This window comes from Ovis aries, chromosome X, assembly GCF_016772045.2.
Source record: "Ovis aries strain OAR_USU_Benz2616 breed Rambouillet chromosome X, ARS-UI_Ramb_v3.0, whole genome shotgun sequence".
Lineage (NCBI taxonomy): Eukaryota > Metazoa > Chordata > Mammalia > Artiodactyla > Bovidae > Ovis > Ovis aries.
The window spans coordinates 8,598,932-8,624,466 of NC_056080.1; the positions used below are offsets into that span (position 1 = coordinate 8,598,932).

Sequence of the window (25,535 nt, forward strand, 5' to 3'; positions counted from 1 at the left end):
ATAAAGGAAACAGGAGGTATAATGGGTCTGTCAAGTGTCCATCATATAGGAGCATAAAACAAAGGTGAACAAGTATTTGAGATCTAGTTTATCAAAATTCATACCATTAAATTTAAACCAATGAAGTGCAATACAGACCAGAATAATGAGCCATGTCCAGTTGGGTAAAATATAATATATATCTGGCTCTGCTCTTATTTATAAATTATCTTCCAGTTGAAAGCGTTAGTCACTCAGTCCTGTCCGACTGTTTGTGATTATGCATTGTAGCCCGCCAGGCTCCTCTGTCCATGGGATTCTCTAGGCAAAAATACTGAGTGGGCTGCCATTCCCTTCTCCAGGGGATCTTCCTGACTCAGGGATTGAACCCAGGTCTCCTGCATTGCAGGCAGATTCTTTACCATCTGAGCCACCAAGGAAGTCCAGAAATTATCTTAAGAAATTATCTTGCAGAATTCTTTATCATATATCAGAATGAATATCTGTAGTATTATTTAAGCTTTCAAGTAGGGTTAAAAGTTGATTATCAGTGAAGCAGCTGACAAATATTTATTGGGAATTCATTATCTGCAAGATCCTGTAGTCAGTGGTGGGTGATGGAGCAGTGGGAACCAAAGGTCTCTGCCTAAATTAAGGTGATTAAATCATCGAGGGAGACATATTGTATGCTCAATTGACTAGACAACCAGGTATATACTGGAGTAAGTGATCGCTACGAGTTGGACTGTGGCCCCTAAACTTCGTATGTTGAAGTCTTAATCCCAAATATTTCAGAATGCAACCTTAAAGGTCACTGCAGCTATAACTGGCTATGATGAAGTCATATTGGAGTTGAGTGGGCCCTTAATCCAATATGACTGGTGCCCTTTTAAGAAGGGGCAATTTGGGACTTCCTGGGCCATGCAGTGGTTAAGGCTCAGGATTCCCAATGTCAGTGGCATGGGTTTGATCCCTGATGGGGGAACTAAGATCCTGCATGCCATGTGGGGCAGCCAAAAAATTTATGCCAAGAAGGGGAAATTTGAACACGAAGATAAACACACAGGAAAAATGCCATGTGAAGAGATATAGGAAGAAAACAGCCACCAACAACCTAAGGAGAAAGGCCTGGAACACACCCTTCCCTCACAGCCCTCAAAAGGAATCAACTCTGCTGACACCTTGATTGAAGACTTCCAGCCTCAGTAGTAATGAATTTGCCTGCCAATACAGGAAACACAGGTTCGATCCATGGGTAGGGAAGGTCCCCTGGAGGAGGGCACGGCAACCCACTATAGTATTCTTGCTTGGAGAATCCCATGGACAGAGGAGCCTGGCAGGCTGCAGTCCATTGGGGCACAAAGAGTCAGACACAACTGAGCAACTAAACAACAACAGTCTCCAGAAATGTACAATACATTCCTTTCCTGTAGGTCACCTAGTTTATGGGCCCTTGCTGCAGCAGCCCTAGCAAATCAATGCAGTGATAAATGCTAAATTCTTCCCACAGATGAAAGTTTTTCAAGCTGGGCACTGCTGAGATTTGGGACCAGACAACTCTACGTGGTGGGGGCCCATCCTGCACCTTGTAGGATGTAGCAGCATCCCCAGCCTCTATCCACATATGCATCACACACACACACACACACACACTCCTCTTTCCCTGGAACCTGCACTGTACCAGTGACTATTGTCAAAGAGGAAACAAGTCATAGAAATTCTAAGGAAAAAGTAAAAAGTTTAGCTCAGATTCCACTTACAACTTCCCCAATGGCAAATAAAGTAGAAGATTTTCAAAAATATAGACCCTCACGTTCTATAAATGAAGCCCAAAAGTGAAATCCCATTTCTCTACCTCTAGAAGAGAAGGGCTACATAGTAAGGCTGAGATCTAACTGGAACCTTTATCAAACTATTATAAAACTATAATGAGATGACCCATTGAAAGGGATTATTTCACAAATTAACTCCCGCAGCCAAAAGAAGGCCAATCAGAGTCAGAAAAGCAAATCAGTGATTTGGAGCTTCAGTTTCAGCTAACTTGAAGTCAGAGTATGCTGAAATTGAAGTTCAAGGAAAGGTCAATTTTTCTGGGTTTGTATATTTTTATAGGTGGGACCAGAGGAAAGAAACAAGAGCTCCAACATTGTATGGTATAACAGAGGAGAAGAAATTACTGCATTGTAATTTCTTGAAGACTCTGGAATGCATTCTATTCAATTCTCTTATATGTCATTTGGTTCACTAATCAAACTTTTGAATCAAGTTTGGAGGACTGAGAGGCTTCTTAAAATTCAATTAAAATGATGTGAAAAGGTCCACATCATGATAGGTTCCATTTACAGATGCACTTACCAGGAAGACTTTTCTCTTTTTATCTTAAAACAGAGTTCAGGAAATGCTAGCTTAATTTTCTCTTTGTTTCAATATTTTATGATTATCTCCCAATGCACAGTCTCTGAAAGCATCATTAGATTCTTGACTTGATGCGATTTCAAATGATGTGAAAGATTTTATTTGCATGAATTCTACACGCTGAAAGTTTTCTCTTTTTTTCTTTTTGTGTCTAGAAAAATAGTTGTATTGTATAAAAGTATATTCCAATCCTCTATATCAACACATGTATACTGAGAACTAATGAAAAAATATCTCTCTAAGTTATTGAGTGTTATTGAAAGAATTATTCTTCATGATCACTGCAGAATTCCCTTTCTTCAAATAATGGACTTATACTAACAGAAGTAAAAAAAAAAAAATTCAAACAGCAGACACCTTAGTCCTTACATATTCAAGTAAGTAAAGCAAATCTATCACATTATGAATGAAAGCATCCTCAAATTTCTCCATGCTTTTGTTTCCATATCATCAGAAATCCATTTTTGTAAGTGATGCTAAAGTCTCAGGAAAATATACTAACAGAACTCATTTACTTTCTCAGGTCAAAGTAATAAACAAAAATACCATTTTTTTTGTTTTGGTCCTTTCAGTATGCTATTCCTTTCTCAAAAACCTGATGTTTATACTGTACTTAGGTTTTAAAATACCATGGACACCCAAATGTCATCTATTCTATGATTTTTTTGTTCTAACATAAGTGGCATGTTTTAGAATGAACAGGCTATGCTAGCATGTTATTTGTTTAAATGCTGATAAGCATATTTTGTGAAATGGCTGTAAATAAATGCTTATACGCATACTTTGTTGAGCAGCTATAAATGTGTTTCAGTCTACTGGGTGCTGTTTATATGCTTATATTTCTGTAATTCAAAGATAAAATCTACCAGGATCATAAACTGTCAGGCCCTTCTGGTGACAGTATAAATGACCACTAGCCTACTGGCTTGATTAGACAAGTGTTTGGGGCTCATAATTGAAGAATTTCATTTTTATCACAAAATGGGCTAGAGCACATAAGTGTCTCCTCTTAAATTTGGAGATGTAAATAACTAAAGGACTCCTCTGATGGGACAAAAGTAGTGAGAAGAACTCAAATACCAGGTTTAAATATCAAGTCTTGGAGTTGCTGAATATCGATCCTCAGTGTGGTGTTTTCACACGTGGTCATTAAGAGCAGTGTTAATCCAATTATAGAAACATTTTTTTTATGAAGAAAAAAATCCAATCTTATGCTTACCAAAGGTGAAAGGTTGGGGAGAGGAATAAATTAGGAATTTGGAAGTAACATATACACACTACTATATATAAAATAGACAACCAGCAAGGATCTACTATAGAGCACAGGGAATGCTACTCAACATTTTGTAATAACCTATAAGGGAAAAGAATCTGAAAAAGACAGCATATAATATATCTATTATATATACACACACACACATATATATAAATATATAAAACTGAATCACTTAGCTGTACATCTGAAACTAGCACAACACTGTAAATAACTATACTTCAGTTTTTTAAAAAAGGAGGGGGAAAAGAAGCGCCCATGTTCAATCATCCTACACATTCTGTCCCCCACCAAAAAAGGGCAGAAGGATCACCATAGTTTCTAAAATCTGATAGCCACAGCAATTGCTGAAGAATTTTAGCAATACAATTCACGCACACGTTGCTTTGCTATTAAGAATTTGGGAGGTGTGCTTTTGGCCACCTTTGTGCATGACACTAGAAATCCAGTCAGCATCTGTCTTCCCTTCTCTCTATTGCCCCCATCCTCGGGCTTAACTTCCTAGATTGATCTGTACCAGTCGTCAATGAATACTTTGAGTGAGGCATGCTGCTCAGGTGATAGGTTTGTTCCCCAAATGATGTTTGAAAGCAAAGATCACGACGTGGTCCCCATAAACACAAGCCCACATCAGCAGCGAGAAAAAGTGACAGGAACTATTAGTGAGAGGTGATGATCTGCTCTGAGCAGTAATGCTTTTGATCATGTGATTCATTGTGTTTGCTCAACAACATGGTGTTGTGTGTCCTGAGAGGAAGGACTTCAATATATATTTACTCAAAGCTCTTAATTCATACTTCCTTTCCTTTTAATTGGCATCTTATGATCTAAAATTAGCTGGTGAACAGAATCGACAGAAGTGTCTCATGATCAGAGCAAACTCGCTCGGCTGAGTTTGCAATAATTAGACCCACCGCTGCCCGCAGACACCTGGAGACCTGGCTTATTTCTCCCCTGGGGCCTTCTCTCCATGTTTAGAGAGTGATTTTTAAAATGTGATGGATAGTCATATTAATTATCATTCCCTAAGCCAGAGTTCGGTTCGGAGTTCCAGGGTAAAAATGAAGTTAAACATACTTGCCCCTACCCTTACTGGGTTAAAAAGCTTCCACAACAAGAAATTCTTTTGTAAATCCGAGACAATTGGAACATTCCAGTCCACCAGTAAGCTAGATATCATTTACTCCAGGAATAAAAGGTCACATGTCTAAAATCCCACATTTGCTCTAGGCATTCCTCTTCCCTCTCTTCTTTGTTTGGGCAGTAACTAGATACTAGTACGATGCCAGTGAAACGAGTGAGGAAAATAAATGCTCCCACAAATGCTAAACCCAGATTTTATCTGCTATTCCTTCTTGCTCTCTCTCTCTCCTGCTCTCTCTCAACTACAAGGACTGAAAATAATCCAGATTTTTCTGAATTCACTCTCACCTTGACAACGCTAACACTACAAGCAGCAGTCAACTTTTACAAGATACTCTTATTGTGTAACATGGCCAGGCTGCCAAAAAAACATGCTATAACGAATCAGATAACAAAAGGCGAAGAGACAACCTTCACCTGCCACGTAGCTAGCAGTGAATACACTTTTTCTTTCCATGACATTTGCTGGCACAAAGGGGTTTGGCTTAAGGCGGATAAGACTAACCTTCAATTTGTCATAGCGCTCACTCAAAGCTGCCACCTGATGATCTCGGTGCCGCCCGACCAGTTTACACAAGGCACAGATTAACTGGTCATCGGTCACGCAGTACATATTCACCTTCTCATCCTCGTGTTCCAGGCACATCAGCCCCCGGATGTGCGAGTCCGGGATGGGCTCAATGAGACGGTGGCCTGTGAAGGGCTTCTTGTTCGGGTGAGTGGCTTTTAGGCACTCGTCACAGTAGGACACTTCGCAAGTGACACAGGTCTTCACGGCATCCTGGGCAGGATCCTGGTCACAGAACTGGCAGAGGACTTTCTCGGCCGAGGTCATGCTGTTGGCGTCGAATGCCCGCTCGCGGCGGGTCTCGCTGGGGGAATTGGGCCCGCTCACTGAAGCTTTCTGGAACCTGTCGATGATGTTCTGGAGGGTGACGTTGCGCTTGAGCCCGTCTAGACCTCGCTGGCTGAGCGTGATGACATGTCGGCAGGTGGGGCACTGGAAGGCGGTGATGGACTCCACGGACTCGTTGGTGGCGCAGTGTGACACCAGGATGCGGTGGGCGCAGTTGAAGCAGAGGCTGTGTGCGCAGGGGAGCAGGAGAGGGTCCTCGAAGAGCTCCAGACAAATAGGGCAGGTCAGCTCCGACTCCAGTGTTTCCATCTTCAGGCAAAGCTCTCCTGGGTCATCAGCAAAATCCAAGGAAGCTGATCAGCTATCTGGAAACAGAAAGTAAGATGTGATTAGGCGTGAGGGGGTCAGCCATGGGGGGCTGTCAGCTTTGAGTGCATCTCAGAATAATTCCACACACAGGTCATGGGAGGGTAAATGTGTGTACATTCCAAATAATTCTCTATTCACTGGGGAAATGAGGCGGGGGGGCAGGGTGGCGGGGGGTGGGGGGGAGAAAACCCAAAGCCAGCATATCAGCTAACATCTCCTCAAGGTTCCTGTCGCCAAAAGCAGCATTTTTTTTTTAAATTTAATGTATTTTTTCTCTTTTGCAATTTTGTTCTTTAAAGGGACTCCCTCCAAACCGGCAAGTTCTTGAAACCATAATTTCCATATCTAATCACAATAATCTTATTGTGTTATGACCAAGTTCTCCTTGTGTTTTAAAACAAAAATGTAGAAACAGTAATTAATGAACTACAGTCTTTTATGACCTTGCATTTATGAGTTGACACGTTAAGTATATGTGCTTTAAGGGCTGCTACTCTGTGATACCGAACCAGGCTTCAGAGGAGAAAGGCAGTTATTGTAGAAGCAGGAGTGAAATGTGTATGAAATCAATTGCGTGGTTTCACTGGCAATCATAACGCTGCAACCGGGGATGTTAGTTTCCCAAATACACCCCCAAGAAAAAAAAAACAAGTGACTTTCACAAAGATGATTGTGATCGAGGCAACGTTGCTGGCATGTATTTGTTACTCTACTGAATAATTCTATTGTTTAATCCAGCAGTGGGACGTGGGTGGGCAGAGAGAAGTGGAGAAAAATATCTGGGGGCCTTTTTAGCGACTGCGGTGAGCTGAGGACCAGTGAGTACCAACAATGTGGTTCATGAGAACAAGGATCGTAGTGGCTACAATATTCATTTGCTAAGTTATAACAATGGTGACGATTACAGTTTAGAAAGCACTTGAAGGTAGTCGCGCTCCACCGAGGAAATTTAAAGGGCTGCCAACGGACCATAAGCAACCCTCCCAGCCTAAAATCTCTCATCAAGGGGTTGTCACTGTAGCCAGCGACAGGCAGGGCTAGCAGGAGTCCAGCCTTACACTCAGAGCCACGTTGGCCTGGGCACGACCTCTGGCAGCTTTGTTGCTCCCCTCCAGGCTGTCTTCGGGTGGCCCAGCTGCACGCTCCCCTTGACGGCAAGACTTGCTGCTTTTGTGAACTCTCGCCTGCCTTCCCTTCAAAAAGGGGAGGGCAAAGAATCCCACATAAACCCTGGCTCATTAAGAGGGAAGAGGCCTCATGCTCATTAGCAGGCCTGGGAACCAAGCCTCTTTGAACCTTCTCCCTTTCAAGGCCATTAGCAGAGGTCTGCGCAACAGTGACGGGCGCATTAGATGCAGCCCGCTGCGGACTGTGGGAGAATCGTGCCGTTCACCCAGTAGTGCAGTTCACCCAGTGGAGGCGATGTTCAAATCACCCTCCAGGGGGTTTTCTCAGCCGGTTTCATGGGAAGGCTTCACATCCGAAGCTCTGTTTAGTGATTCTGACAATCAGCCTTTTTGTATTCACACCTCCATTTATTTACAAAATTCGCTGTTTCTAGAATGCCCTCACCCTCTCTGAAACAGCATCCCTCAGAAATACCATGGTGTGCTTTGGTTAAACCAATGCTCATCTTGTTATCAGCTGAACGGTAGCTGATCATTAAAAGCATAAAGGATGTGCCGGCCTTGTGAAAAATTAAAGAACTGCCAGCTTCATAGAAGCCTGGCATCTTAAAAACCTCTCCAGCCATCTTCTGATATTAACTATATAAGAAAGGATAAACGGGCAGCTGAGATTTGAAATATTAAAGATTGCTTATCATTCCACGGCCTGCAATGGAAAGCCCAGGGCTGCTGTTTTGAGAAACTTATGATCCACACTCAGTCCTGGCCAACTCCTTCCTACAGATAGCTTAGAATAAATTGAAAGGTTTTACCCATTAATCATCATTTTGGTTAATCATGGGAAAACAGAATAATCTCTCAATCAAATATCTTCTCACTTACCATCAGCAGAAGCATGTCAAGTAAAGGAAAATGGTAGATACTTTGGTCTACTATGTTGGCAGGGGAAACAAGAACACCTACGGACGGATCTCACCAGAGGACTGAGCTTGTCTGGAGAGCTTTGATGATTGCATTTTTAGGCAGGTGTCAGAATTTCTAGAGGGGATTCCACTGTGGACCTCAAGGGAAACACTGAGATTTTATCCAAGAGACATTTACTGAATGCTAGATAGTGAGCTGGCTCGAGAAGCTGGAATCAGGCCTCCTCCTCATCTCCTTCCCTCTATGATCACGGGCCAAGCCAACATCCTCCCCTACCTGGATGATCACAGTATTTTTCTAAATGGTCTCCTGGCTTCTTCTCACTGTTGCCCCCCACCCCCCATAGTCTATCCTCTACTCAGAAGAGCCTGTTAACACATGACAGAGCCTGCCTCGCCTCTACTCAAGCCTCCAGGGGTTTCCCGTCTCACTCAGGGAGAAGTTCATAGAATAAAACCAGCCCTAGAAAACACAGACTCAGACAGTGACCTCATTTCCTCCCACGCCAGCCCTTCTTCTGCTCTGGGCACATAGCCTCCTTGCGATCTCTCAAACGCACCACGCACGTCCTGCCTCCCCTTGGCAAGGCCATTGGAATGACTCTCTGCTCATCACCTTCTTCGTGAACCCACATGAAATGAATTCCCCTACCTCCACTGCGACCACCCATTTACCCATCATGGCAACCTGTCTTCCCCATCTCCATTTGTTTCCTTCCATAACATTCACCAACATAGTCTATTAGTTTGTTCACTGCTCCATCTCTCCCCATGGCCCCACCACTAGAGTATCAAGCTCTAGGAGGGCACAGACTTTGCTTTGCTCTTTGAGGGACATACCACCAGCACCTAAACAGTGCCTCACACACATTAAGACTTGAACATTCATTGATTGAGTTAAAATAAGTACCAACATTGGGGCTGAACCCAAAAACAATAAAACATAACCCTTGCTTTCAATAATCTCTCAATATGTCAGAACAGAAGTCAGCAAACTTTCTCTATCATGGCCAAGGCAGTACATGTTTCTGGTACTGCCGGCCAGACAGTCTCTGTTGTGACTCAATTTTGCCACTGTAGCAGGCAAAAGCAGTCATATGCAATACAGAAATGAATGATCATGGCTGTCCAATGGGATTATATTTACAAAAGCAGGTAGCAAGCTGGCATACATATCTTATTCTGCTGACTCGTATTTTAGAAGACAGAGACATGTACAGTCAACAAAATAGAAATGAAGAGCACTTTCAGAGAGGTATGAATAAAATGCTGCACTGGCAACAATAGCCATGCCGGCAGGATAAGACCTCAACAAGCGCATACAAGTTTTGAGTGCTAATGGGAAATGCCAGACGACAGGATTCTACCCTGCCATCCATGGACACGATGTGAGTCAAGTCCTCAGGGGCAATTTACCTAAGAATGATTTAATAGCAGCCGCTCAGAAATGGATCATTTTTTTCTTTTATTGCCCTGGCGCTTGGCGTGGTGCTTTATACAAGTATCTACACTATAAACGCTTTTGGTTAATTGTATTAAGTGATGACAAAATATCGAGATGCAAAGTGAGATTTGGCCATTTTTCTGAACCTCTGACCTGTAGGCTGCCAGAAAGGAAGGGATTTTGATTTGCTGTCTACAGCAGATCTCATCTTTATTACTTTTATCCAGGTTTTCCCATGGTAGCGATATTCTCGTGAAACCACTCAACAATATATTACCACTAAGCACAGATGCCATTCCCTTCTCTTTAAAAAAAAAATGGCATGGCTTATTTTCTAGCTTTCTTTAAAATAATCTTTTTTTTTTTTTGAGACATGAAAATGCTATTCATTCTTTCACCGAATAGTGAACTCCCTCTAGGTAAGGGGTCTTGGAACAACTAATGGTAACACCCGCCCACCCCCCTCCACCTTCAGTGATCTTATGGTCTATTATGGGAGAGAAAAAACAAATTGTCATCCAACATAACAAAAGACTGGGGGAGAAGAGGATGTAGAAGCTTCCTGAAGGAGGCAACATGCAAGGTGGGTTTTAAAGATGAAGAGGGGTCATCAAGCACACCGAGATGTGGGAGTGGGAGTAGATTTTGTGCAAAATGTTATCTTTTTCTTTTTTGAACTCCTGAAATTTAATTTCCAGGCCTCCTATTAAGAGAGAGAGAGAGACATTGACTCTTAGCCTTCACTACAATGGAAGGAAATCAGACGTGCATATCACCGTCAGGAAATGCTATAGCTCCAGATATTTCTGAATGGGCTGATTGGTTCTCATTCAGAGGAGGATGTCGGTCATCGTGGGAACCTTTGCAACAAACCAGGGATGAAAAACAATTCACATTTCACACCTCTGCTCGTCCACCATTTATGGTCCATAACAGGTCACAGAAAAGTGAGGGGAGAGAGTCGGGCAGGTGGCCAGACAATGGAGTCTGATCCACAGCTCTGCTCTTTCTTAGCTGTGTGTCCCTGAGGTAGCGCCCACAGATGTTCTCTCCAATTCTCTCCAATCACAGCCCTCAGCGGTAGAGTCTTTGGTCACAGGATGCAGCTAAGCACTGGATCCTGGGGAGCACTGGCCGCCAGACATCTTTTCAAAAAACTTTCTTACAGACTCAAGACTTCGGAGGAAAGCACTTCTTTAAAATGAAAAATGAATAAATGGATATTTATTTTCCACACCTCTCCCTGCCTCCTTTACCTCCCCTTCCCCATTTTGTGTAGCACTGAGATGGGGCTTTTCTGGTTTTCTTCTCTAAACACATCTGACTTCTCCTCCAGCTAAGCCAAGCCTGTGTGTGTGTGCATGTACAGTCAGTCACCTCCGACTCTTTGCAACCCCATGGGCTGTAGCCCACCAGGCTCCTCTGTCCATGGAATTTTCCAGGGAAGAATACTGGGGAGCAGGTTGCCATTTCCTACTCCAGGGGATCTTCCTGACCCAGGGATCGAACCAGCGTCTCTTGAGTCTTCTGCATTGGCAGGCAGATTCTTTACCAGCTGAGCCACAAAGCCTAGGTGTTTTTAAAAGGGCCAGCCTATCTTCCATCAAAAAGCTGTCCAGGTTGTTTGTTCATCCATGTACTGCCTCTCTGACTCCTAGGCTTGTGAGACTCTCACAGCACCATCTCATAGCATGGACAGTACCTTGCTTCATTTACTATAAGCACCTCAACTCACAGTGTGCATCTCATGGGACTCAGTAGCTTCTGTCCCAAACCCATCCACCCTCCAAGCCTCCTGGTATCTCCTCATGGTGCTTCCATTCTCCTGATTAGCACAACTCAGAGGCTTGCCTCATTTTCTACTCCTCCCTCTCGGGGGAGGCAGAATCATGCCCCTGCCCCACCAAAGCTATCTTACAAAGCAAACGGGAGTTCAGGTTGCAGATGGAAATTAAGGCTGCTAAGCAGCTGACCTTGAAACAAGGAGATGAGCCTACATCATCCAGTAGGACTCAATATAATCATGAGAGTCCTTAAAAGTGGAAATGGGAAGTAAGAGAGAAGTGTCAGATGACGCTACTTGAAAAAGACCTGATAAGACACTGCTTTGAAAATGGGAGGAGGCCATAAGCCAAGCAATATGGGCAGCCTTCAGAAGATACAGAAAATAAACAGATTATCTTCTAGATCAGGGGTCCCCAACCTCTGGGATATAATGCTTGATGATCTGAGATGGAGCTGATGTCATACTAAGAGAAAGTACACCATAAATGTAATGCACTTGAATCATCCTGAAACCATCCCCCAACCCTGGTCCACAGAAAAATTATTTTCCATAAAACTGGTTCCTAGTGCCAAAAAAGATGGGGACCACAGCTAGAACTTCCAGAAGGAATACAGCCTTGTAGATATACCTTAATTATAGCCCAGTGAGACCAGTGTCAGATTTAATGACTCCCAGTGTTCTTCTTTAATGCCATGAAGCTTGTGGTACTTTGTCACAGCATCAATAGGAAACCATACACTCACCTTTCCCCACATCCAAATCACTAGCCAAGACATGTAAATACCAAATCTTACAGTTCTTTGACTTCTCTGTTTTTACTGCCTCTGTGCTGATCCAGATTTTTACTGCATTCCCAAACTATTGCCCAAAACAAACGAACAAAAACAAACCCCACACAAGAACAAACCTACCTCCTAATTTGACTTATTGCCTCCCACTTTTTGTCTTTCAGTTTTACCTTTGCAACATGCTTTGGCATCATCATTTCTTCTGGTGACTTCTCTTAAAGGCACAAAACTTTGAGCAGCTCCCTGCTGCCCAAAGTCTCAGTCCTGACATCTTATCTTTTAAAAATCTTGCCCAATTTTCTCCCAAGCTGCTTCTTTAATCTTAGTCCCAATCACTCACCTCCTGTACCAGAGACCCAGGAAATGGGACTGTTTTCTGCTCTTAGCAGTTGTCTTTGCTTTTCTTCCTAGCACAAATCATTTTTTTCTCTTGTCACTTTCTTTTGTTTGTTTCATGCTCCATTTTCTTTTGTTTTCTGCTTTTTTTAAAAAAAATGAGAGACAAGCTTCCAAGAGGTCCGAAGAGACCTGGCCACTATGGTATTGAGGGATTTCACATTCCACAAGAAGAACGTTTTAAACGATGGCTCTAAATAGCGTGACATGTCTTACATGTTTACCATTAGCCAAGTAAAGCTGTAGCTGAAAGACACAAAACAAAATAACTATCCTCTTCACAAAATAACCAAAATATTTATTTAAAAGGAGTATTTCCTAGTACCCAACAGAGTGATCAGTAATGAGTCGCAGGTTTAAATGAGTCATCTTCTTTCATCATTCATTCAATAGAATCACATTAGCCCTGGGACTGATATAGGCAGGCATGTGTGAGCACAAACATGAATCTCACATGGAGGTAACATTCATAGTCAAAATTTGAGGCCAACTGTGAATAGATAGCCTGAGCCAAAAGACTACCTCCCCCTTCAAAACTCTGCATGATACAAGTTGGATATAAGACACTCATGCCTTTGGCAGTTAAGGAAAAATCATCTATAGATCAACAGAAAATTCATCACCAGTCAGCCTGGTGGCTCAGCTGGTAAAGAATCTGCATACAATGCAGAAGACCTGGGTTCGATTCCTGGTCAGGAAGATCCCCTGGAGAAGGGAAAGGCAATCTACTCCAGTATTCTTGCTTAGAGAATTCCACGGACAGAGGAGCCTGGTGGGCTACAGTCCATGGGTTCGCAAAGAGGTGGACATGATTAAGTGAGTTTCACTTTCACTTTCATCAATAGAAAGCCTGCAGGAGAGCTAGCAGCGAGCACTGTAGAGAGACTGCACCTGGACACCCAGGCGATGCTTATGGTGAGCTGGCTGACCCAGGTGCCTCGGAAGAAGCCACTGCTCCCTCTGGGCTCCAGGTATCATCATCTTTAACCAGCATTCATTCCAGGAGGAGGACTTTCCCTGAGGGAGAAAGGCCTTCTGTTGTCCAGGGTACAGGATATGGAAGCAAAGAGATGGGAGGAGAAAGTTCCCAATAGAAGACAAGGTCATTGGGACTGAAAGAATTCAGATATGGTATTAGGCTCGAGAAGGGAGATGGCTGAACTCAGCAGGAGTGCCCTTAGGGATCAATGTGCTAAAGCAGGGAGACAGAAGTTAAGAGGGTTCATATATGTTGGTTTTATCTTTTTTGCCTTCTGCTTTGAAGAGGCAAAACTATTCATCTGACAAGATAACGCAGAGAAAACATTTAACTCCCTGCCTCTGCTGTCACAAGCCTTCCCACCATCCTGCTCGGTAGCTCATTTTAGGATTTCGCAGCTTTAGTCCTTGTAGTCTCTCCTGACTTCTGCTGTGACAAAGATAACCTGCACCTTGAAGAAACACCTAGGACCCCTGTGAAGATGGCATGCACTGCAAAGTTTAATCTCTGGTCAAAGTTGATGAGCAGCCTTTCCAGTTCAAAGTTTCATGGGAATTTCACCCATATATATATATATATATATATATATATATATATATATATATACATATATATATATATACATATACATATACATATACATACATACATATATATACATATATATATAATCAAATCATATAAAATTTATATATATAAAATCAAGAAGTGACCAAGGAATCTCCAGACCAAGGGCATTCTATGAATTCAATCACCTGCTAGAAAAAGGAGACATTAAATTGTGAACTTCTCAAGTGACTCCAATGGTAAAGAACCTGCCTTAAGAGACTCGGGTTCTATCCCTGGGTCAGGAAGATGCCCTGGAGAAGGGTATGGCAACCCACTCCAACACTCTTGCCTGGAGAATCCCACAGACAAAGGATCCTGGTGGGCTATAGTCCATGGGGTCACAAAGAGTCGGCCATGACTGAGGCGACTTTACATGCACACAACTGTTAGCACATCATCCCTGACTTTTTTATTCCCAACTTCTCTTAATAGAGACATTGGTGTCTTAATCATAAGGTAAATCCACTCTCAATGCTTCCCTACAGGTATTCTATGTCATGTCTGCATACTCCATCAAAAGTAATCACTTTTCTCATTTGGAGACTGTGAAAAAGAACATGCATTTTAGCCACCTATAATTTTACTTTTAGGCCCTCACTTTGTACAGTTCTGAAAGCCATCACCATGAGGGAAATTAATGAGTCACCAGACCAAGGAAGAAACTTGGATACCAACACTGGGTGGCCTGTGGTCAACTGTTAATATCAGGTCACTCTCAGCCACTGCCCAGATGATTTGCAAGGCACTTCCTCCATCTCTCCCCATAAATAGCTCTGGCGTATGGAAACCAAGCTTGATGTTTTACCAAAATGCAACTGAGAGGACAAACGCTGTCAAAACTACACAACGTTACACCAAGTCACCTAAAACTGGTTTGGAAAAGGAAATTCCTAAAAGTATCAGAAAAAAGAGACAGCTTCGGAAATGCTATGCATACATTTACTTCTTCAAGAGTCATAAATTTCAGAAACAGGATCAAGTCAATTTCCTGTTCTCTCTTTTCACATAAGTAATTAAGACTGAGCAGATTTACTGCCATCTGAATTTTTGCTACGGGATTCTCTCTTTTCCAGAGCCATAGGTGGAGTATTTTTTAAAGGACTGTGGAATAATGTTTTCATCTTGGATCAGCAGAAATACAGACTTTCAGAGGACTAAAAACTTGGGAATTGGAGAATACTGAAACTGAACCTCAGTTGGTGAGGCAGGATTTGCAGAAGAGACTAAACTCAGAAAGGACTTGGTCTCATGTCAGATAAACTGCATCTCCAAACCCCAAACATGATCTAACAGAAACTCAGTAAAAACTGAGAGCTCCACCCCAGATGAATTCACCACAAACCAAGTATTTTTAAAACATAATACAAGCACTCAACATCTGCATATTCTATCCTGGTTTAGTTTTTCATTTTTGAGTTATAAATACCACACAGTAAAAACACTATCCAAATACTATTTTACTCATTAGAATCCTGGCTGATCTGAGAAGCAGGTGAGTCAGTAAATGCACAATAAAAGAGAACCATAGGATGGAAAGAGGGATCAAGGGAGCTCCAACTGAATGTAAAGGCAACCTGAAAGCCTAGAAACTGATACCACAATTTATCCCACCCCAAGTTACAGCACAGAACAGTCAAAATGCAAAAGGGCTCTTAAAGCAACAGTAGAAATAATACATCGAGTAGGAACGGGTGAAAAAAGCGATCCCATAACCTTCTAAAGGTAATCCCTCTGAAGTATCAGTGTGGTTAACCTCCAACCATCAGCACACAAATTCGTTCACTTCATCACAGCAGACAAGTGAAAATTTCTGCCAACCAAATTGTAGGGGACCAGAGGAACTGAGAGAAAAACAAAAAGTGACAAGCAGATAAGCACTGAGGCACTAGCCCCAAGTTTTAAAATAACTAATGAGGACAAGAGGTATTTTTAATCAGTTGTCATTTCTCCTGTATTCTAAGGAGTGCTGGAGTTAAAAATGTTTTACCTGATACCTGAACTGAGAATCAGGAAAGATTTTTAATTTCAGTCAACACCCACCTAGTGGAATTCATGCAAATTGAATTAATCTGTTTGCAAACCCTTTTCTGTCCATCCACATCTGTCTAGAACTCGCTCATTTTTTAGTAATTGGATCTCTAGGACATTCTTTAAAATAATCACATACTCTCTTGCCCACACAACCTGATTAATAATGAATGAACATTCCTGAAAAGAATCACTTGGAAGCCTGGCAGATGTCTTTAGGGATATGCAGGCTTTAATGATAAAAATTAAGGAGAAATGGGAGCTAGGTCACACTGTCTGGTTATTTTAATTGAAACCCAGTCTTCCAAATTTACTTAACAGAATGCTTAAATACACCTTCTGGAGTTCATTTATACAAGCAGATAAGCAAAAAGACACAAATGACAATGCAAAAAAAAAGCCATCCTGATTTCTCCAGGAATAACTGCTTGATTCTGCCCTGTCTTAAGAGTGAAGAAACTCCCTCAACAGTCTCAGAAATGCCATTCATCCTACTGAAAGACGGATAAACAGATTAAAAACAGGAAACAGCACAGTTGTCCAAAAGAGTTCTTTTAGCATCTCCACAGATTCTTACGAAAAGATTGCCTTGAATACCCACCAATGGACTGCACCCTAGTTCTTTTTGAAGAAACATCGCCGTAGGCAGAGGAGGGGGACCCACGAAATGACACACAGGCCACCGAGACCAGATGGTGGGTGGCAGGCAGTGCCGGAGCGGTCCTGTATGTCTGTGAGAGCGTCAACAGTGAAACACAACAGGAAAATCGACGCGACAATTCCAGGAAGGCCAGCTCCACCTCATCCACCCCGCCAGGCTTGCTGAGTTGAAGAATCAAAACTCTCTCTGGCTTTTCAAACTGCCCTTTCCTCGGACCCCGTCATGGCTCCCCTGGGCCCTAGCCCACTCAGTGCTCATCTGAACCAAATGAAAAGGCAGCTCAGGTCAGGTCAATACCCACTGCCTAGTACCTCCACCCCCAAAGCATGATTTGCCACTAGGATCTGTACCCTCACTGCTCACAGGGATCATGAGCGGGTCAGTGTCCGACGGCTAAGCGCCGGATGCCAGCTTTGTACACTGCCAATGGGAGTCATGCCTGCCCACTGCCCGGGGTCACCAACGGGCATAGGATTCCCTTGCATTTTGATCCTCTTAGCCTCCTTCTGAGTACGTGATCACATTATGCTCGGGACACTGCTTTGTTATTTTTTTAAATAATATATGTATTACCTTGCATCTATCTTTTGAATTAAAATACACTATCGAGAAGGTTTTTTTTTTTTTTTAATGCTATATCAGGAGTCATGATCTCTTGTACAGACACAATAAAGCAGTCATTGTTTCTTTGAGAAAGAGAGATCTAAATCATAATCTGTCATCCTGAGAAACAACTGAAACTATACCTATAAAATATACACATATGTGCATACACTCACAAGCAAGCTTTACATATATACATACATATGTATATATATTATGTATACATATATTGTGTACATGCATATCATATAGGCGTATCACATGTGTATATGTACATACAAAAGTTAAAGCTGCTCAGTTGTGTCTGACTCTTTGTGACCCCATGGACTGTGGCCTGCCAGGCTCCTCTGTCCAAGGGATTTTCCCGGCAGGAATACTAGAGTGGGTTGCCATTCCCTTTTCCAGGGGATCTTCCCGGGCCAGAGATTGAACCTGGGTCTGCTGTACTGCAGGCATATGTACATATAATTCAAACATAAACACACACACACATACAACACATCTGCAATGAGTGTCCCAAATTTCACTCTCCAGAATGGCAAAGAAAGAGTGAATTAGGAATGGAAAGTAATCTTTTAAAAACTGATTGTCTGAAGGAAGAAAGGGAAGTCGTCTTCCCAAAAGCAAAAAAAGAAAAACTTGTCCTGCACTGCAGTTCTTTCAAGGATGTTGCTTATCACATTGCACAAGGCAAGAAATTGCAATGAAAGTAAATCATCAGGAAAGTGTGAAAAACAAAAAAAGAAAATTAAAAACATTGGTTGCAAACCTGCACAATTCAATTTATCAACCAGATATTTGGACTCAACCCAAGAAGGTTAAAGAACATTTTTTAATGTCAAAGTTCATCAAACATTTTTAAAATTTTTTTTTGATGTCAACCATTTTTAAAACCTTAATTGAATTCATTACAATATTGCTTCTGTTTTATGTTTTTGGGTTTTTTGGCCATGAGGCATGTGGGGTATTAGCACCCTGACCAGGGATCAAACCCACAACCTTTGCATTGGAAGGTGAAGTCCTCACTACCTGACCACCAGGGAGGTCCCTAGAGAACAATCTTGATAAAGGGCAAGCAGCAGGCAAGAATGGCTTCCCTGTGTCACCTGGGCTGCACATTGTGACACCTACTTTCATGCCACTGCACCCCTCATGGTAAACCAAAGCACGCCTTGCATGTTTAGACATAAAAACTCAAATATACATTTTCTAGACTTATGTCTCTACAAACCATAATTTTGTTTGTCTTTTAACAATAAACAAAGGGGTTACTCAATTTCACCTACAAATGACTTCCCAAAGGAGTCCTCACTGTCCATGGAAGGGACACATGTACATCATCCAACAGAACTGGAAAGACCTGTTCATCAAGAGATTTGAAAGGACTGCTTTTGTTAAAACAACATTAAAATTGTCAAGATTTCTCTGAGACATTTTGGCGCTGTTGTGGAAAAACTAGTCTGAGACATCAGGAAACATTTACTCTGTCCCACAAAAGCCAAGGAAAATGATAAACAACAACAAATTCTATCATCTTCTAGGGTGCACAATCCGACCACCTCGACAGGAAATTTCCCACTGTCAGGGGGACGCCGATATTTCAGTTTTTCCAGTTTATGTTAAGAAAGAAAGCATCCGGTTTTAAAGACAAATGGAACCTATTTTACACTAAATTGAAAATGACTGATGTTTTCCAGGTCTGTGTTGTACTGGGTGTCAGGGAAGAATTTGGTTCTGAAGGCCATGAGAGCAGACTTGAAAGAGAAAGAAGGGAGTGAGAATGTGTCACATTTAGTCTCCTGACAGAAATCTAAATCTAAATCGAACCTTCTGGATGAGCAGGCCCAACAGTGTGGTGGTGGCAGAAATGGAGGCCACTGAGTCCTGTGAAATCAATCAGATAAAAAGGGCTCCAATACTGGCTTTCCTAAATGCTTTTCCAAGTGTATTCAGAATACAGTAGGCACTTCCACATACATTCAGAGAACTACTTCTATGTCTATATAAAATCCCATGTATACCTGCAATGCAGTTAGCTTTGGAACCATATATACACATGCATCGGAGAAGGCAATGGCACCCCACTCCAGTACTCTTGCCTGGAGAATGCCATGGACAGAGGAGCCTGGTAGTCTGCAGTCATGGGGTCGCTAAGAGTCGGAGACAACTGAGCAACTTCCCTTTCACTTTTCACTTTCACCCATTGGAGAAGGAAATGGCAACCCACTCCAGTGTTCTTGCCTGGAGAATCCCAAGGACGGGGGAGCCTGGTGGGCTGCCGTCTATGGGGTCGCACAGAGTCGGACACGACTGAAGCAACTTAGCAGTAGCAGCAGCACACACATGCATGTGGATATATATGTACACACCCACACACATATGGGTATAAAAGCACCTTTGCGAAATTCCTTGGGACTTGCTAGTACTCTTCACATACCTCTTGGTCACAGCATCTGTCCTGCATGAGAAAAAACTTTCCTTCCTGCATGCAAAAACAGAAACCTGTCAATAGTTTCTACATGAAAAATCGAAACACACCAACTTTTAAAAGTGACCCCCAAAAGCTGTCACTCATATCTGAAAGAGGTGACCCCGAAATGAGCAAAACCATCTAAGAGGTCTAGTCTCTGAAGGACAAGACCAGTGGAATTGCATTTTTGCAAGAAAATTCTACCTAGAAAAACCCTTGCCTCTTGTACACTCTCCCCTTCCCGTGTCTTATCACCAGGACGAAAATGTATCAGTAGATAGGTGTGGATGATGGCCAGTACGGCAACGTCCAACTTTTCTCTTAGGTTCGAGGACATGACACGCACAACTGTGTCCTCAGGTAATGACAATGTTACACAGTAACTAATTCTTATTCTAAGAATAGACGGGAATTATCTCCAATATCATAGTTCCTCTTCTCAAAGGAAACTGCTTTTACTCTCCACTTCAAAGTCAGCCATACACAAAATCCTTGTGTTCACAAGACCCTGAAGCCACTTTGCGATCTTAAAAAATAAAGAAAAGTAACCCTCCTTTACAACTCCTGGTTAACTCTTATGATGAAGAACATGCTTTCAATACTTCCCGTGATCACTCAAGCCCTACAGCCAGGGAATGAAGTGTTTTTTTTTTTTTGTTTTTTGTTTTTTTTTTTTAAAGGCAACAGAAAGAGGAGGGACTCTTTTGTTCTGAAATGTTATTGTAAAGCACCACATGAGAGACAGACAGGGAACATGGGAACAGGGCATTGAAAAGGGCAAGAGGGCTGACAAACGAAAACAGGATATTAAGAACAGTGTCGGAACTGGGTGTCCCTACAGAACAAAGGCGGGAGGCTTCTTGGGAGAAATTTGAGCACAAATACCTTGAATCAATTTCAGTACTAATGGATGAACTAGTTTTCCAGGCAGCAAGAAATCTTTAAGTCTGGGGCAGTAAAATTAGGTTATCATTAATACACACACACACACACACACACACACACACAGAGTTTTAAAGTATAAAATTAAAACTGCTTTAAATCACACTAATCACTCCCCTTTCAAATCATGGCCCACTTAAAATTTTTAGATCTATGTTTTGCCCCATCTGAAACAAAATACTCTTTTTGTTGTTGTTGTTAGATAGCTGCGCTAACAGCATATATTCCTAAGAAAATCAATTTTTTCTTACCAAAAAAAAAAATAGAAAAAACTCTCCATTCAGAGCATGCTTTTACACTTTAAAGATAACCTTTACATAGAGCTTTCCAGAACTCCCAGAGAAGCTAAGGTTCTACTTTGAGAAACAATCGCTGCAGCTAACTCGCTAGCATTAACAGAACAGCCAGGTTTTGTCAAGTCATGCTTTTATCATCTTATACTTTTCTTCCAAAGCAAATTCTGCTAAAGATGCTAGTAGAACGATACACTTAATAAGATCATAGGTGTTTAGCTTAATGGACTTACATAATAAGAATGATTATTGTTATTATTGCAGTTTCTAAGCTGAAGGTGTTCAGAACAGTAAATAATATATCCTATCTGACATTGTAGCTAAAATTGCAGGCTTTTTTTCCTCTTCTCTACATTTGCCTTGTATTCTTCTTTTTCCCTTTCCCAATTTTTTCCTTCTATTGTGAGATGAGTTGTTGTTGTTCAGTTGCTAAGTCGTGTTCACCTCTTTGCAAACCCATGAGAGAGGAACCTAACAGGCTCTCCTCTTTTAGACCACGCATTTCATCCACCTTTCTCTTTGATGAGCTGTCAGCAAGCCCCAGTTTGGGATGAGGCCATCGGTGTGATGTTGTACAGAGAAATGGGTCCCTCAAAATCCGATAAACCTGAGTTCAAACTGCATCCACCATTTCCTAGCAGAGGTGGACAGGAGCCAGCTACCCAGTGGACCTTACATTCACAGAGCCGTTTCATATTTTTCTAGAGCTTCCTTATTGAAGTGTCCTTTGAGAATTAAGTGAAACAAAGCCTTAAAAGTGCCTGGCAAAAATGTACCTTTCATACCCTCTTCCCCTTCTTGTCCTGAATCACCTCTTCCCATTCTTCTTTCAATACACAAATGAGCTTTCTTTTTTTTTCCATTGGCAATCGCTTCAAATCATGTTTGGAGGCAGGAAGGCTACTGATCCATTTATTCATTGAATAACGTTCATGGAGTATCTTACGTGAAGGAACAGTCTATGAGTAATAAATTAGCATTCCTATTATTATAATAATTACTCTGTAATCATCTTCATATAGACAATGTCGATTTCCTAGACTTGGACGTACCTCTATTTATCACCACTGGATTGCCTACCATGGTCTTGAGGCTGCAGTTCTCTGCTCCTCAGGGAAGGTCTCTCTGTCCCACATGGATCCTTTGCCAGAATTTTTGATTTTGCAGGAAATAAAGGACCTTAGCACAGGGTGGGGCATGGGGGACCATCAAGAACAGTGAAGGGTTTCAAGCTACCTGCAAGCTAATCAGTTAGCCTCCTGAAAGCGCTGGCAGAAGACACGAGAGTCCCGAATTAGACAAACACCGTTTCTGAGTCAGGGCCCAGGGAGCAGCGTGTGTTTCCTGTTCACAAGTCCCCAAGTCCCATGGAGCAGGCAGCCTAGGCGTAAGTGACACACACAAGGGTTTACATTCCAGCTGAGCAACCCCAAGCTTTGGAAACCTGCATCTTTGATACTGGACTGCAAGCAAACAAGCCCAGCATTTGCCCTGGAGGGCGTCATGTTCTTTATTACAATGGGTGACAATCCTGCTTTCTACCCTGGAGGGCGATGTTTTCTTTCGACCTTTGAAGGCTATTCATTGTACAAAAGTCCTTAGAAAGATAGCCTGGAACAAAGGGAGTCGGCACCTCAGCTAACGAGGGGTAAAGAACTGTAAGAAACCCATGAAGAATTATTCCCCAAGAAACGCTTCCATCTCCTCCTGAAGATGTGGTCAGTAGTGGTCCCAAGAATTGAGACCTGGGCCTCCTAGCAGTGATGGCAGAGGAAGCAATTGCTGCTCTTCAGTCACCAAGTCGTGTCTGACTCTTTGTGACGCCATGGACTGCAGCATGCCAGGCTTCCCTGTTCCTCACCATCTCCCGGAGTTTGCCCAAGTTCATTTCCATTGAATCAGAGATGTCATCCAACCATCTTATCCTCTCTAGCCAGCTAATTTGACACAAATGACTCCTGTACCATGGAAGACCAGAAGTAAGAGGAGCTCATAAGACAATGTTCCATGTCTTTTATCCCTACCATCCTCTAAGGTCAGCTGACACCAAGAAAACTGGCAGAGTGCAGGTAAGCCCCACCTGTAGGTTTTGCCCAGTGTGTGTGAGCATACTCGGTTGTGACTGACTCTTGGAGACCCATGGACTGTAGCCTGTCAGGCTCTTCTGTCCATGGAGTTTTCCAGGCAAGAATACTGGAGTGGGTTGCCATTTCCTACTCCAAGGGATCTTCCCAACCCAGGGATTGAAGCCAGTGTCTCTTGTGTCTCTCCTGCTTTGGCAGGTGGATTCTTTACCACTGCAGGACCTGGGAAGCCCAAACAGACTTTTTCATTAATTCTTAATAACTTCCTCATTCATCCCAAATCAGCCTTTATCTGGTCTAGAACTTTAACTCTTCACTACTCTCAACCTAAACTCATCTTAAGAGATTGGAAGAGTAAGCTAGTTTTGTACTTTTATGACATTAGGAATCCTTTATGTACATTCATTTGGCTTTCTTTAAGCATTAAAAAGAATTCTTTTAAAATGATTTTGGAGCACACCCAGAGAGAAAGTCATTTCTCTGATTACTTTTTTCATTCAATGGGTATTTCTGAGGTTTTGCTGTGTACTAGGCATTGATGGGGCCCTGGGAATGCACTAGTGAATGTGGCAGCAAAGGTATATACCCTGGGAGAAGCTGAATTTTATTGAGGTAGACATAAAATAAACTGGGAAACTGGCGAGAAAACCTGGTAATTTCAAGGAACCATAAAACAAAGGAAACAGAAAGGATGACTTGCTAGAAGGCAGAAGGGTGAGTTCAGGTCAGCTTTAGCTAAGGAGTAATTTCTGCCCAAATCTGTGGAGGCTTTTGGCTGATATTTTGTCTTATTCCTCTGCCAGTAAACAAGCAAAGAACATCTTAATTTCGGGATAAAAACTTTCCAGCGTTTGAGCAGAGACTTGTGATTCAATCTCTCAGGCTGTTAAATATTTAGTTTCAGATTTCCTTAAGGAATGATCTCTTTTTCAAGGACATTAAGGTCCAACTTTGACTATTTCTAACATAAAAAGACAAAATGATGAATTATGGGAATCAGTGACCTCTTTGTTTACTTGGGCAAGGCCATTTGAGAGAGGAAAGTCGCCATCACACAGTGGACCAAAAAAAAAAAAAAAAAAACAACCCAATAACAGGAACTACGGTACTTAGAATTCCCTGAATGTCTCAGTGTTTAGTGGCAGGATATTAACTCAAAGTTGAAAGGAACCATGGACACGCAGTTAGGGTTACACAGAAGGGTGTGAAGGAAATTGAGACATTTCAAGACTCATTGGTTTTCTCTGGTCTTACCCGTTTTTGTCTCTCTAGGAGAAGAAATTTCAGAAAGGAAAGGAAAGAAGTAGGCAAACAGCACAGGGGAAATGAACAGCCAGGGCTTCATGACTGAAGGATCAAAGATGAATTAATACTAAATGGTCCCAGTGCCTGAGAGCTCTGTTGGGGTCTTGCTGACAATAACGGCATTAACAAAAGGTATCTCAACAGAAAGAAAATTCACTGGCTAGGGAGAATTGGAATGGCTGTCAGATCATGATCATCAGAGCTCATCTCTTTAAGAGGCCAGAAGGGAGATGACTACAGAGGGAACTCTCATGAGAGAAAAAAAAGAGCTGCTACTGTGGCTGCAGCAGAAACCAAGGCAAGGGTTTGGGGAGTCTGGGTGGTGGTGCCGACCACTCTACCTGGAAACACACAAGGTTTAGGAGAGGACAGAGTGGTGGGCAGAGAGGGGGTTATGTAGCCAGGAATTCTCAGTGTGTTATCCCCACCCCAAAGACTTTTTGGCCTAAAAGCCAAGATTTAAACTCTTTACAGCTTGATAGTTGTGTACAAAATTATGTAAAGTATATACATATTTGTGATCCATATGAAAACAAATCCTATAAATGCTATCAGGCTTCTAAAAACTCTTCCAAAATTCTCTCAAGGCAGGTGAAACTCTGAGATTTTTCTTGCATTATCAAAATAGGTTTCCTTGTCCTATTTCAGAGAGAGATGATAAATTTAATTTATAAAATGGGAAGTCACTATATTACCCTGGAAATAATGTCAAATGCTGCGATCTTAGGGTCGTGTTTGTTTGTGTTTTAGGATTATGTGACTCTTTAAAAAAAAGGTCCATTTTAAGCTAACAAGTGTGCATTTCATCTTGCACATTTTATCTTTTCATTGGATCAAATTTTCTAAGAAGCTGGCTTTTTGAATATAAGATAAGGTGACATTTAAAGGGCTCAGTACTTGAGGTGCAACCTAGGGCTTAAAAATTCACTTATGAAAAAATGTCTAGCTTTGAGAACAGTGACCTTTCCAGGTGGCTAAGCTATCTTCAAATGGTGATACGTTTCTTTTGAAAATAAATACAAAATAATTTTTGCTGTCTGATTTATCAGCTTTATGGTAAGG

At 42.0% G+C, this 25,535-nt stretch overlaps 1 protein-coding gene across 10 annotated transcripts in view; it reads right to left on the reverse strand.

Annotated features, from left to right (window-relative positions):
* MID1 (midline 1) overlaps positions 1 to 25,535 on the reverse strand; it is a 412,936-nt gene that overhangs the window by 135,353 nt on the left and 252,048 nt on the right. For 4 of the 10 annotated variants that reach the window (XM_060407572.1, XM_060407575.1, XM_060407574.1 and 1 more), the window contains exon 2: positions 5,430 to 6,031. In XM_060407572.1, coding sequence (XP_060263555.1) covers positions 5,430 to 5,975 — 546 coding nt within the window. In that variant the 5' untranslated portion in view covers positions 5,976 to 6,031. Of the gene's footprint in view, positions 1 to 5,315; positions 6,032 to 16,716; positions 16,866 to 25,535 lie in introns of those variants that run through there. The other 6 variants (XM_012106209.4, XM_060407571.1, XM_042242469.2 and 3 more) reach the window with 3 other exon arrangements.